Source organism: Falco peregrinus, chromosome 9, assembly GCF_023634155.1.
Source record: "Falco peregrinus isolate bFalPer1 chromosome 9, bFalPer1.pri, whole genome shotgun sequence".
Classification (NCBI taxonomy): domain Eukaryota; kingdom Metazoa; phylum Chordata; class Aves; order Falconiformes; family Falconidae; genus Falco; species Falco peregrinus.
The window spans coordinates 20,129,341-20,144,129 of NC_073729.1; the positions used below are offsets into that span (position 1 = coordinate 20,129,341).

The 14,789-nt window shown below is 55.5% G+C and overlaps 1 protein-coding gene across 4 annotated transcripts in view; it reads left to right on the forward strand.

The window, feature by feature from the left end:
* MYRF (myelin regulatory factor) overlaps positions 1–14,789 on the forward strand; it is a 64,496-nt gene that overhangs the window by 15,770 nt on the left and 33,937 nt on the right. For 3 of the 4 annotated variants that reach the window (XM_055813337.1, XM_055813339.1, XM_055813338.1), the window contains exons 2-3: positions 11,819–11,906; positions 12,730–13,056. In XM_055813337.1, the coding sequence (XP_055669312.1) occupies positions 11,819–11,906; positions 12,730–13,056 (415 nt within the window). The remainder of the gene's footprint in view (positions 1–11,818; positions 11,907–12,729; positions 13,057–14,789) is intronic. The other variant, XM_055813340.1, reaches the window with a different exon arrangement.

A 14,789-nucleotide genomic window follows, 5' to 3' on the forward strand; every position in this document is an offset into this window, starting at 1 on the left:
CTGCCAGTACCACAAGCACTGAGAGAGAAGATGAACAGTGGATTTTGCAGGAAGGCCGGGATTTCTGCCCTGTTTCCCATGAAGTCAGTCAAACTGCTGTGGTTCAGCCCAGCTGGAGCCATGGCCCTTTCGGGAAAGCAAAAGATGATGCACCTGGGGGAAGATCATTCCAAACACGGTTATTCAAAGGGAGGGAGACGGCCTCCCTGCGAGCAGCTGCGGCAGATGCTGGGGTGGCAATGGGAAGCAATAGCAGGGGGGTTGCTGTGCACAGGACAGCCACAGGAAACCAATCATGGCAGGCTGGTGGTAGCCAGGACCAGAGGAGCTGGCCTGTGCGCAGTTGTGGTTCGGAGATAGTGAATGGCCCAGCTGTGACATCCTTGTGCTATTTAGCACCAGGGGCACTGGCGGTGAGTAGCGATAAGAAAGGGAGCATTCAGGTTGGGCTCTGAGAAAGGCAGCCAGGCTTGGAGGAGCGTGGGGCTGTGGCATCGTCTCCCGAATGGAAGTGCTGAAAGTCCAGACACAAGGGGCAGAGCCCCAAGGAGCGAGCTGGGAATGAATGACCTTATGCTGGCCTGGACAGAAGGCTCTAAGAGGTCTTTTAATCTATTGATCTAATGACTCATACAATTTGTGTAATTTCCTTGCCTTCCCACTCTTCCCTCATAACTCAGCTCTTTGTCACAGTTCTGGCTGGCAGCAAGACAGACTTGTTCGCTCAGGACCTACACGCTGCTTTCCCCAGCAGGTGCTTTAAAACAGCAGCAGCATGTGATCTCTGCTGTGGTGGGAAGGAGCTGGGGGAGCCGTGCTGGGAAGGAGCAGCACTTACTGCCTGTTGTCCTGTGCGCTGGAGGGAGACTGAGGAAGCAGAGGGGAGGGATGGCCCCCGGCGGTCAGGTACCAGGAGAGGGCTCTCGATTTGGTTCGCAGGTCCCTGACATTCCTCGTGCATCTCTTCTGCGCGCAGTCCTTTGGGAGAAGGTCTTACCCCTCGTCATCCATCCCTTGTGCCTCCATGCCCGCAGCGCCAGCAGCACTGCCGTCAGGTTTGTCTTGTTTTGGGCACATCTCACCCTTATTTGAGCCTCAGTATTTGCCTTCTCTTGTTTAATGCGTGGAGATGACTCAGGCTGCACATCAAGAGCCTGAGGAGCTGCTCTGCCTGCAGGAATGTGTGCAGCCAGTGCCTCCCACCTCCCCCAGCCCAGGGTGACCTCCTCATCCTCTCCTCCATATGCTGCCCTCCCCACACAGCATCCTCCAGCAGCGTGCCAGGCACCTTCCCTCTTGGTTTGTACTGCTCCAGACAGCACACTTCTTTGAAGTGAGACCCAGAACACACAGAGAGCTTGCAGGGTGGATGGGATCCAAACAGCCTGTTTGGTATCTGATTTGTATTGTCTGGTAACTGTTTGCTAAATCCCTGGTGCAGGAACTATGTTCCAGCGCAGGAGACAGCTCACAGTTAGTCAGAAAACACAAACAGCAAATATTGAAGAGAAAAAAGAAATCTCAGTTTCAGTGTGAAAGTCTATATGGAAATAGCCAGCATGGCAGTAATCCCTAGGGAATTAAAAAAAAATCTAATTGCATCATTACTTGTTACTTATTGTGGGTGGCTAGAGAAGCTTAGCTTAGCTCAGGAAATGGCAAAGCATGAAGGTGACTGAGCTGGTCTACGACCACCTGATTGGAAAGTAGCTTCCTTGGAGCAGAGGGCTCTTCAGTCTGGTAGTTAAGGGTGTGGAGGTACATCGTGATGAGGTGTGTGCTCATCGTACCTAAAATGAGGACCTTAAAGGGTGGAAATGGATTACTGTGGCCCCTTCCTCAGGAGATGAATTGATCAGCTGAAGCCTAATTCTGAACTGCATGTGTCTGAAGGACATGTCTTCTCCAGTGAGAAACTCCCGGGTTTGGTGGGGGACACCCTAAGTAAAAAATTACATGGGCTGCAAGATTCAGGGATGTAATGGTTGGCATTGTCTTGAGATGGATGAAATCAGAGAAATAGTGTCCCCTGTGTCCGTCCCTCTTTCAGGAGCGCAAGGAGGGCAAGAGCTCCCAAGCAGGGCACAGCAGCTCCTGCATCAACCCTGAAGTGGCAGAGCAGGATGGGTCTGTCTGGACCATTTACACAGCCCCAGCGCTGCTGCCTAGCCCAGCGTGCACCAGCTGAGGGAGTACCTGCAGACACACCATTTGTACTCCACAGCTGCTGAGTAAGGCTTAGACCACCAAAGCAGGACACGTTGAATCTCCTCCTTGTTTCCTTCTTGGGAAGAGGAATGACTGCCCTGTGCCTGTGAGCCGGAGCACTTCTCTTGGTCGTGTTGCTCGGCTCCTAGATCCTTGAAGGATCAGCCTTGGGAGGTTTGTGCCATGTGTGCAGCAGAGGTAGATGAGGACTTGCTGCAGCGCTGGTGGAGGAAACCCAACGATGTAAGAAGCTTGTGGTGCCCTTTGTGATTTTTGCAGGAGTCGGTTCTGGAGGAAGTGCTATTTGCAGTGTAGCACTGAAAGTGCTGTGTGGTTGCACATCCCAGCTGTGTGAGAAGTAGTGATGACCTTGTGAAAGATTGGTGTTGGTTGCACAAAAGTAGTGGTGGCCCTCCCCAAACCCTGGCAAAAGTCCCATCTAGATAAATTGCTCTGCTTTCTTACTCCCAGTCTCCTCTGGAGGCTGTCCAGGCTGGACAGGAGAGACCTTGTTGCCTCCCAGTTGGAAGGGAGGAACGAGATGCCCGATCTGGACGTGGTGTTCCAGGCGATGCTTGGCTGCCTGTGGGCTTGTATTCTGTTGCTGTTTGATTATTAATCTTCTTGACTAAGGACTGTTTTGTGCTGGGGGGGTTCCAGGAGAGGTCGTGCAGCTCCAAGTCCCGAGTCCCCCACGTGTGTGGTGTGCATGTCTTCCAAATCGGGCTGAAAGTGGTCTCCAGAGTGGCTCTCCAAGTTTGCTAAGAGCCTTTCCAGGAGCCGCAGGCTCAGCAGTGTTGGTGGCCCTGCAGCGTCCGGGGACTGTGTCCCTGGGCTCTCTCCCTGGCAGTAGCAGAGCAGCAGTGACATTGCTCAGCCATCTGCCGTCAGCCTCATCAAGTCCCTGTCCCTCTCTGAGCCTTTATTGCCTCTCCCGGTCACCACCAAGCATGACCTGGGCACCTGGGTCAGAATCTCTGCTTAATACTGGTATGTAACTGGTAATAAATATTATTATTATTATTTCATGTATTGTTGATATGCTCTGATAATAATTCACACCAAAGAAAGTTTATGCTGATAGCAAGAAGGGCTGCGCTGGACCTTCGCTGGCATGATGCTGACAGGGATCTTGTGCACATAGGTGTTACCCTATAGAAAAAGGTCACTGCAGTCCCCCAAAACTTGCAATCTGGGTCAAGTGAGCTGCAGAGAGGAGCACACAAGAGCAGAAGCTTTTGCTTATGTCTCCGTTTTTACTGTCCCTTAAAGCTCGGCTCGGCAGGGTGGCCACGTGGCTGATGTGCCGTGATCCCACTCAGGGCACAGCTGGAGGAGCTGGGCGCATCATGCTGCTCCACCTGGGGTCAGGTGAGCCCACCAGCGTGAAGGAGCCCCAGTGGCCGGGATCCAGAGGCGGTGCTGAAAAGCCCTTCCCCATTTCTGTCTTCCTCCTGGGCTGGGGAATGATGGTGCAAGGGTCATGGAGCCAGCCTCAGGCAGCGGTACCTCTTTTTCAGTCCTGAGCTTGGGAGATGCCAGACGAAGTGGCCTTCTCAGGTCCTGTTGTCCCCCATGCCAGCTCTCCAACACCCTCAGTCCAGAGAGGGAGATAAAGGCGTTGTCTTCTGCCTCTGTGGGACTCCAAACAAACAGGGCAATGTGCCCCCCTGGGCAGGCACCTTGGACCCTGCCAAATGGCGACGCTTGTGTGGGTGCTGCTGTTGCTTCCATCTTAGTGCATGAATGGACAAGCAGGGCATTGACGGCTGCGGGGACACACACAAGTGCTCCACTGTGTCCCCTCTCACACCTTCCCCTCCTCCTCCTTGGCCCCAATGCCCGGAGGACAATGGCTCTATCCATGCCAAGGTTCACAGCTGGCAAGGGCGGAGGAGAGGCCAGGACAAGGGTGGAGAGCTGGAAGGAGAAGGGACTCAGGAGGGTCTGGAGGGATAACAGCTCCGGGAGGGAAGGAACGAGGGGAGACGAGAGATGGGGAAATTCGAGAGGGGCTGGAAGAGGGATAGGGGAGAAGGTGCTGAGAGGTGGCTGGTGGAGAGGCCAGGGAAGGCAGTAGGAAGGAGGGAGTAGAAAGAGGAGGGCTTAGGAAGGTTTGGGAGGGAGGACAAGACTTGGTCATCTCCTCTGTGTGGAGCTTTTCCTGCAGGGCTCCCTGAGGGACGTGCCCGTGCCCTGCTGTGGTGCAGCGAGATGATTTCCTCTGGATCCTTGTACCTCTTCTGTCTTGGGATGTCTTTCACCACACACCTTGTCCTCCCCAGGGTGTGGGAGGTGGAGAGAGAGCGTTATCTCTCTATATATACACCTATACAGAGTGTATATACTGGCTTGTATCCGCTTCCTGCTAGTACGTCAGGAATAGCTATGGGAGCGAGGGATGCTGTGGGCCTGAGCCAGGACACGTTGAACAGTTAGGGACACTTCCCAGCTTATCTAAAGGTGCTTTTGTCAGATATATTCTTCCGTGCATGTAAGCGAAGGAGCTGTAGTAGGCCTGTGTGAGAGCAGAAGGGAGTTTTCCAGCGGCCATGGAGACACTGCGGCGGCTGGTGCTGCTGACTCCGGGCGCTGGGCTGCAGGCTGGCCATGGTTTGGTCACACCTCGTACCAGTGCGGTTCATTAATCTGTTTTGCCACTGGTGCTGCTTTGCTGTTCACCCAGGTTGTTGTTACTCCAGGGTCTTGTTGGCCACCTGTAATGCTTTTTATTCATTGTGTTAAGTCCGGAGTCTTGGCTAAATCCCACCTGTCCTGTGTCTCTATTCCTGTTGCACTGCTTTTCCTGCATCCTGCTCTAGCTGGCGTGGGATCGTTTCTCCTCCCAGCAGCAGGATCGTTGCTGGGTTAGCTGTGGGAGCAGGGATGCTGTCTGGGAGCTCACCAAGGGGGTCAGGCACAGCCGGGCTGCCTGCAGCCTCGGCCTCTCCACAGAGAAGGTGTGTGTGTTCAAAACCCCTCTCAGCTGCTGCATTCGGGAGTTCAAATACATGACACACAAAATTCGGCTCCCTGGAGCTCATATCTTCTGGGTAATGCCCAATTTCTCATGAACCCTCATTTCCTTAGCCCTGAGTTTGGTGTTTTCCCCAGGGTCTTGTCCCATGGACTGGCAGAGCTCAGTCTTGGCTGTGTGTTTGCTGTGACTTTGGATCTTGGGTTTTCTGCTCTGGCATGAACAGAGGATGCACAAGCTGCCCCATTGCTTTGGAGGGACAGGGCCATTCTTGGTGATGGGCTGATAAGGGCACGTCCCCAGGAAGGGACACAGGGTGGTGACTCTACCTCTGCATTGACTGGGACAAGCCTACCTTCTGTGATGGGAAGGGGCTGTGTTTGCATGTGGGCGGGAGAAGGGTGTCCTAACACGGCTGAAGATGCTCAAGGATAGGAGTGAGTATTATTTACATTATATTTAGGAGTGAGCAGCCGGTCAGTGTAGCTAGTGTAGCTCCATCAGCATCAGACCAAGTGAAGACCCCTGAAGTCAAGCAGTTGCGTGCATGCACACCACATAAAAGTTTTCCCCGCTGGCAGCCTGTGCAGATCCCGGCTGGTTGTCCTGGAGGGGCCAGAGGAAGATGATAGAGAGCTTGGCGTGAGGAGGGGCTCACCCCATGGAGGAACCATGCTGCAGTTCAGGGAGGGGGCCTGGGGGCCCCTCAGTGCCTCAGACAGCCGGGGCTTTGCTCTGGGGTGGTCCCGAGAGCGCTTTGGGGGAGATGGAGGAGTAGGTCTGGCTCAGCGTCCAACTTGGGTTACAGGAGCCCCTTTTGCTGGGAGTGACTGGTTATCATTACAGTCAGGTAATAAAGAGCTTTAATTAAGGAGGAATGCTGGGCCGGTATCTGGGGGGAGGCAGGGGCTGCAGGGTCCTTGTCCCTCCTGACGGAGGGAATCTTTCCACCCCTCTGTACACTCTGGGCATCCCTGGGTTGGGTGGATGGAGCGATGGGGAGATCATCCCACTGTCCCTTGCGCCACCAGCTGTGTCCCTGTGGCTGGCTGTCCCCAGCTGGCAGATGCATAGCCCAGGTCCCTGGGCAGAGACAGGGTTTTGTCATGGCCCCTTGCTGTGTCCCACTCCAGGCAGGGCTGGCACGGGAGGGTTGCCATCCCCAGCTGGATGCTCTTCGGGCTTCACCCTGCGCGGCAGAGCCAGCCAGGCTCCCGCTGATGGGGAAGTAGGTCTGAAGTCGAGCGCTGGCCCTGCAGCTCCCCGGGCTTAGGCAGTGTTTGGTTAGCTAGCCATGGCACAGATTCCTCATGCTCACAGCCAGGCCGGCAGCCAATCTGCCAGGGCCGAAGGATAAACAGGGGAGGAAGCAGAAGGGGATGCTGAGCAGCATGAGGCCCCGGGAATGTGCCGATGCGGCAGCCTGGCCTGCCGGTTGCACAACGCCGCGCACACGGCCACAGGAACGTGCTCAGGGCTGTGCCGGGCCTCTGCACCTCACCGTGGCACCAGTCACCCCAGTGTGGCGTGCCACTGCTGAGCTTCGTGGGCAGTGCCGTGCCTCACCATCTAATGGCTGGTGGGTCTTCATGCCCGGCAGCATTTGCTGAAGCTGGCTGTGTTTGTCCTGCTCAGCTATGTATCCCACCAACGCTCAGCACCCACTCCAGTGCGTGCTGGAGAGCTGCTGGGAGAGGGGATGCTGCATCTTGCCATGTGGGACCAGCAGCCAGGAGCTCCTGGGATCTCCTGATCCTGTTCCCCCATGCACCCACTGGGTATTTTGTTATTGCCTCCCTGTTCAGCAATGGCTTTGTCACTGGGGTGCTCTGTGCCTCAGTTTCCCCATAAGCACCCTGCCCTAAAGTGCTTTGTTCAGGGAGGGCACCAAGCAGAGGTCCTTGGGCAGGTGCATGTGATTTGCTGGTTGCAGCGCCCAGCTGAAGGGCCATCCCATAAGCTACAGACTCTCTCCAGCATGCTCCAGCCACCTGCGCTGTACCACCAGCACCACGTCAGTGAGCCTTCTCCCTCCACTGTGCTGCTTCTGACAGCTCCCCAGCCTGCTCTGGCTGTGAGCGAGCTGCGTGCCCTTTGCACCAGGTGAAGTTTGGTACACAGCAGGGTAACGGATCTGGCCCAGCTGTAGGTCAAGGGCTTCAAAGCAAAGGGCTGGTGCCACTGTCTCCTGCAGGCTGCTCCCTCTCCTGGCTGTGCTGCACAGCGGGCACTGCCCAGCATGTCACTTGATCCGAAGGCAGCGCATCCCTGGGGCCACGGATGCTGCCCCCATCCTGGCCATGCTGGCAATGGGGCAAGAGGCTTGGATGCTGCTGGAGCACTCCTCGTCCTGTCTGGAGCGAGCCTGGGGCAGCACTACACCGGTGACATCTGCTGTGCTTCAGGCAAGTGTGCTGGAGAAACAGCTGGACTTGCAGAGCAGCCAGCGGTGGAGGGTGTTTCTTGGACCTGTCTTGTTCTGGGAACCAGTCAGGGTCGAGGTGGCAGGGAATGGAAATGGGCGGCAGGTGGGCTCACCGGGGTGTGTGGCTTTGTGTTATCTCAGTCTCAGTCCTCTTCTCACAGCCTCTGACAGCACTCGGGTCAGAGCACGGTACTTCATTTGTAATTCAGTCCTGCAAATGCTCAGTGGATCCCCAAAACCCTGAACAAAAATTCCCCCTCTGGTACATGGCATCAGTGCCTCAGGGAGGCTCTGGGCTTGGCACAGCTGCTTCTCTTCCTCCTCATCACTGGTGTTCCCCCACCCCTCACTGATGTTCCCCAGCCCCTTAAAACAGTTGACGTAGTTGTCATCTCCAGGTTCCCACATCTGGTTTGCGTTAGCAGATCCCAGGATGAAGTTCTTCAGCTCTCTCCCTTCCTCCCACCCCCAGGTGACCCAGGCAGGCTTATGGGTGATTAGAAGACAGGCAACAGAGCAAGAATAGGTGGGGGAGGGACTGTTATAAATAGAAATACCATAAACTTATCAGCCTACCACTCGAGGTAAATTCTGGTTTTAATCTCCCAGACCTGTAAATATGACGACTCACGGGGGCCAGACGCCGTTAACTGTTTCAGAGCCCCGTGGCTGCGTGCCCATCTCTGATGGGAAGCAGGATGCAGCAGAGCACCCGAACACAGGACAGGAGCAAGTTCTTGGGCCGAGCGGATGCCACCAGGAGGGATGAGCTGGCAGGCCCACACCATCGGAGCAGGGGCAGGGAGGAGCTGGCGGTGTGGGAATCACCTCCGTTTGGATGTTGATCATGTTTGGAGGTTTGGGGAAGGCAGAGAAAACCAGTCCAAACATTGGGATTCCTGACATTCTCACACGTACGGGGGCCCCTGCTTGCCTGGCTCTGCTCATGAGGAGGGTGCTGCGGGTTTAACATCTTCTTGTTCCTCAGGCAAAGTTTACTTTTTGGGGGTCTCCTCAACCCTTTTGCAAGGGAGGGGTTGACGTGGTGTGAGAGTGGGGTGGCAGTGCAGGGGCCAAGAGGAGGACAGGACCTGGGGACCTGGCAGGTTTGGGAGCTTCTTTGCAGCAGCACTGACTGAAGGAGTTGTGAAAGAGAAGGTTGTCCTCAAAGAGTTTGCCCTGAAGACCTTCCATGTCTGCACAGGGAGGTCAGTGTGTTAGCAGTGGCTGAATTACTTGGTCGTGGTACCCTCCTGCCCTGGGATGTTCACTGTGTGCAAAGAGCACTAATAAGCTGGTTTGCAAGACAGTGCTCTTTGGGCAGCCCTGTGGGTGCCTGCGGCATCGCTCCCACTTGCTGCTGTGGGATGGAAGGCAGAATTCATCCTGCTGAGCTTCAGGGACATCAAAGGGGCTACGGGTGACAAGAGTGCTGGTATACTCTTTGGAGCACACCAAAATTTGGTGCAGAGGCAGGGCCATAGACAGGAGGTGCTGTGTGGGGATTGCTGCTGTTCTTCCCACAGCAAGAGGGCAAACGCCAGCAACATGGGGGAGCTCAGCACTTCTCTGGGCTCCTCCATCTCTCTTGGGCTGGGATGAGGAGATGCGGGAGTCTGTCTCGTGCAGAGCCGTGTGGGTGTCGAGCTTCCCAGGGTCCCTCCTCAGTGGCTTCCTGCTTCCTCCTAATCCCCACTTCAGAGGGGGAGGGAGCATTGTTAGTGTCGTTAGGAGCTCGTGACTCTATGGAGAAGTATTAGCTTTTAATTAATCACCTAAGCTGGCTTTTGGTAAGAGCCCAGCCTGTGTGGAAGCTCCGGGTGGTGGGACATTCCTTGTGCAGGTTTGCCAGTGAGACCCAGTGCCCTGACATCCCTGTTCCACCCCAGCTGTGCAGGTGCCTCTGTCCCCATGCAAAGCCCTTTACATTTAGTGGCAGCCCCTTCCCATTGCACACGCATGGCCGGACCCCGCCACAGCTGTTATCATGTCTCAGCTCCACAGCAGCCCAGCTGACACACCTCTCGCGTCAGGGTGCTTATCGCACCCTTTGTCTGGGTCTCTGCTGAGAGCTCCTGAAGGTGACTTTTAAGGCAAGGCAGCAAAGAAATAGGGAAGCCCAGCACACCGCTGCCTATTGAGGGTCTCCTGACCTTTCTAGGTAGCTCCTGGGCTTCTCTTCTACTGTGGAGAAGCTCCTGGAGTTTGGAGGTGTGAGGAAAACCCACAGGTGTCAGACTTGTCTTGGACGGGCTCCGTAGCTTGTGGGAAGGCAGCAAAATCGGTGAAGTGCCTTTTTTGCTTCTTTGAACCTGGGTGCCAACCCCAGAACTTGGGATGAAGACAAGTTTTCCAATAGCTTTTGTGGTGGATGTTTGCCAAACACGCCGTGTGATTTATAGCGCATTCTCCTTAGCCAAGAGCGGGGCAGCGGTGCAGGGGGAGTGCTACCCCCGGCAGAAAGGTCTCAGCTGATGTGAAGGGGTCACAGTGGCCGAGGAGTGCCTGCTTGTAGAAGAGGTGCCTCGGTAGAGCTATGCATGGTGAAGTGCCGCAAGCAGGCTATGGCAGAGGTCCTTGGGGATGAGCAAGGGACACAAGCACCGATGGTGGTCACCATCAGTGAGCTCTTCCAGTCAACCACAGCTTGAAGCAGGACACCGGTATGGTCGCTACCACATTACTGCGACCTCAGGAGAGGAGGTGGCTGTCACAGAGGAGCACCCCTGCGCTGACCTAGGGTCTGCAGCTGTAGAAGCAAGGTGCTGGCACAGCTGGGCACCTCACAGGCTCTGCCTGCCCTGGCCTCTTCTCGCCATGATGCTAGCCTGGCAGCAGCATCGCCTGGCCCTGCCTCAGAGCACCCTTCCATCTGCATGGGAGGGCACCACCACCTGCTCCCCCAAGTCGCCGGGCTCTGCTGCGGAGGGACACGGTGCACAAAGGTGCCTCGCAAGTGAGCAGCTGCCCAGGTTTTTTCCCTCTAGCCAGGGTTACTGAGGGAGAGATCCCTCCGTCCGTGCACACACCCTGTCCATTTGGCAGAATTCCTAGCTGGATTTATTTCTGCCGATTTGCTTGTCTTGGTATGAAAGGGATTTGCAGAGGGGAGAGCTGCAATTGGCCGGGGGCGGGCTGAAACCCCCCGTTCGGGGTTTTGCGGTTCAGTGGGTGACCTTTCCCCAGCGCATGGTCTGCCGGGGGGAGGCGGGGGTCAGGGTCTTCTCCTGGGCAAGGGGATGGCTGCATTACTGTGGAGCCGCGGGGTCTTTCAGGAAGGGCCGTCTTCGTTATCTGAGCTCGGGGGTGGGGGGGTGGGGGGGAGCTGGGCCTTCTCTTCCACTTTCTTGGCAGTGTCTTTGGCACCAAGGGCTGGCACCGACCCCAGAGGGCTGCAGACTCCCACTTCAGAGAGACAGATAAAGAAAGCACTTTCTGTCAACAAAACCCGGCCCAGCTTCCCCAGAACAGGGGAGGGGAGGAGGAGCCCTCTGGGAGAAAGGAGAGGGAAACCCACCGCTTGCCCCTGGAGGAAAGGAGAGGAGGGGAGGGGAGGAGGGCTCCTGCAAGGTCAGGAGCTGATCCAGAGCTGTCATGGCAGCAGTGGAGAAATTCCAGCATGTTCTGCAAAGTGGAGGCAAGGGTCCAAAGGGAAGGAAACCTGCATTCCCAGAGCACCCCCTGAGCCCACGCTTACAGCCCTGCCTCTGCAGGGATCGCTCTCTCCTGTGGGATGCAACGGGGACCCCCTCTGTCAGCCCAGTGAGGCCAGCGGCTCTCGCAGCTCCGCTGACAAAGCTGCTGCAGGCCAGCCAGGGTGGTGGTGGTGGTTGGGCAAGACCTGGCTCTCGTGCTCTGTGGAGCCATGTGTCTTGCATAGCTCAGGCCTGAGCCCATGATCTCCCTTCTCCCACGTGTTCTGAACCTGGCTCTGGGAAGCCCATGTGTCCCACAGACGGCGCTTGCAAATCACTATTGACAAACCCCACCGGTGTGTCCAGCTTCCCAGGTAGTGTCACCACCCTGGCTTGTCCCACACTCCCCACCTCTGGTCTTACACTGGGATGCAGATGGGTACAGACAGATGGCAGTCCTCAAACTAAAAGGATCTGTTGATCTTCTCAGATCAGTTTCTTGGTGCTTCTGACCTGCAAAGTCTTTTTGTGTCCTTCTCATGGCTCATGCTTCCACCTCCTCTCCCCTCACAGGCCACGACATTAATGGAGCTCTGGAACCATCTAACATTGACACTAGCATCCTGGAAGAGTACATCAGCAAGGAGGACTCGCCAGATATGTAAGTGCTTCCCCTGCTCCACAGCAGGAACAGCGTTCACTGATGGTTTTTGTGGAGAGATGTTGAGCAATTTCCAGCCCTGCAATTCAAGAAATCATTTGGAAATCCCTGCACCCTGGCTGCGCCTCTGTCCCTCCTAAGGTTCTCCTTTACTGCTCTTTGCTCTCTTACTCATTTCCAGTTCTTCCTCCCATCTTTTCCTGGCTTCCTGCCTTTGAATTTTCCTAATCTTTTCTGTCCTCTCTCTTTCCCCTCCTAAGGACGTGGCAAAAGACTTTTTCTTAATTTGAGCAATGGGAAAGAAAGCACTAGAGGTTCAGTGTGAAAGACTAAATTCCCAGCTCAGCATGAGTGCAGGAAAGGGAAGGGTCTCCCCGTGTGTGCCGACACTGGCAAGAATGGGGGGAGCACACCTGGGGAGCAGAAAAGGTGATCTGGGCTGCAGGGTGGGAGCAGGATCTTTGGGGCTGATGTGACAAAGCGGCTTCCCCGTGCTAGTCTGTAAGCTGAAGCACGGTGAGCAGCTCCTGCTGTCTTCACAAGCTTTGAGGTTGGTGTCCTGGGCACTTCTGGCCTTTCCAACTCCACAGGTGGATTTTGCACCCTTGGGGTTGCATCAGTCGTACCAACCCAGGTGACTGGCCTGCCTCCCTGTACGCTCCTGCTGGTGCCACCACAATGCTGCCTGTTTTGCTCTTTTCCACGTGTCCCAGAGCACCTGAGTGACTCCATCCCCGCTGCTGCATGGCCAAGGAGGGGAGGGGTGGGCAGAAAGTACCATCTACCTGTCCCTCTGCTGAGGTTGTCCCCTTCTCTCTCTCAGCTGTTTCCCTGACATCCCTGCTTCAGCCAGCTATGCACACCCCCAGCCCTCCAGCTCAACCACCATCAACGCGCCTCTTGCCAGCTCCATCGCCAATGTGACCAACCCCGCTTCCAGCGGTTCCCTCCACCTTCCTCCCCCGGGCAGCCAGATCCCAATCCGGCATGGTCCTCCTCTGGCCAACCCTTGCGGACCCGGCTATGGTGCTCACCTCAACTGCAATAACAACAATGGCATGGTGGTGCCCAAGGGCTACCTTGGTGGCCACTGCCTAAACAACGTGGTCCCTCCAATCAAATCAGAGCCCAAGGCCTCCTACGCACCTGGGTAAGTGGGGTTGGGGTGGCAGAACAAGGGCAAATGGTGGGACGAGTGCTCCTCCGGGCCGTGGGGCCAGGAGGGCTGGTGTCATCAGTCCCACAGTGCTTTAACTGCTGGCAGCATCAGTCTATGTGAAGTCCTCGCTGCACAGAGAGATGCTTTTTTGCAAGTGTAGGTCCTGAGCTTTCCTGAAAGTTTAGTTGGTAGATCTTGTCAGAGAGGATCAGTGACATCCCTCACATCTGCAGGTGGCGGCAGAACTGTTGGCCTTGGGTGACCGGGATATCTGTGTGGCACATCTACAAGCATGTGATGGGAGGCTATTGTAGCATGTATGTTTTTTTAAGAAGGAAGAGACACAGAATAAATTTGAACAAGACAAAATTCAGCCTCTAGGATATTCCCATGACTATCCCAGGGAAAGATGTTAACTGGGCAGAGAGATGCGCTTCTCTTGGCCTGATCTTGTGGATGTTCACTCAAGAAAAGAAAAATATGGTATCCGGGATGGATTTCTACTCCTTTGCAAAAAGCTCTGGATGCAGAACTGGTGAGGGGGAAGAGGACGCCTGGGATTGAATATTGCTGATGGACTCAACCGGACAATTAGTCCTGGGAGGAGAAAAGATGTGCTGCCTGCTGTCTGGGATGGTCCTGCCCAGGACAGGCAGGAGGGGAGCGACCCCAGTAGGAGGGCACAGTGACATGGCAGCTGCCATCTGCAGTGGCCAAAAAGGGGCCAGAGACCGTGTCGGTCAGGAGCGGTTTGGCAGGCACGGCACTGCAGCGCTGCCTGGGATGGGGGCTGGCATGTGTGAAACATTACTGCCTGAAGACCCAGGAGGAAGGACATGTCTGCTCTCCTCCTTCTCACACACCTCTCTGATCCGTGCTGCTTTCCTCCAGCCACAGGGGAGTGAAATAAGATTACCTGAAGCTGGACAGATGAAAATCCATGTGTGCAGCAGCATATTCATCAGCAAGAGCCCTTGGCACTGGGCACTAGCCGTGCCAGGAGGAGCTGTGCCATGGTCCAGCCAGTCTCTGCGCCTTCTCTGGTGGTGATGGTGGATGTCAGGGGCAGGGAGGCCATCCGGACTGCCCATCTCTACAAGCCCCTGTCTGGCTTTTCTCCCTCTGCCTTGTGCCATCTAGTGTTGCCAGCAAGTACAGCGTGGCGACTCCTGGACGTGGAAGCCTCCTCCAATGCACTGAACCAATGATTCAGCCATAATGCAGCTCCATTGGGATGACTTTGGCCCTTTGAATGAACTTGAAAAGATCTTCCAGAAAGAGCCAAGCTAAACAAAATTTGCCCTTACTTTATTCCCAGGCCGTGGAGTTCCCCTTCACTGTGCGCCTAGAAGGCTACATACAGCTATGGGGGAACTGTGCCCAAAAGCATGACGTGATGCCTTGTTACGTCCCTTTCTTCTGCATGAATCTGATACTTTCCAGGATGTGAGAGGTCACGAGTAAGGATCATAGCTTGCTATTAGAGGTGGAGACCTTGGTTTGGCTGTAGATGAAGTGGCTGAGCTTTGATGGCAGCATTCCTGCAGCATCCCAGAATGACTCCTCCCCATGGTACTAGGCTTTTCCCAGAGGAGCAATGCCTCACATGTTGGGTACCAACAAACCCTTCCCTTGGACTGGGTGCGTGAATTATGCACCTCTGCACCAGGGTGGTGGAAATTTTACCCTGGCCTGAAGATGTGTGAGGCCCAAGCTTCTGCCAC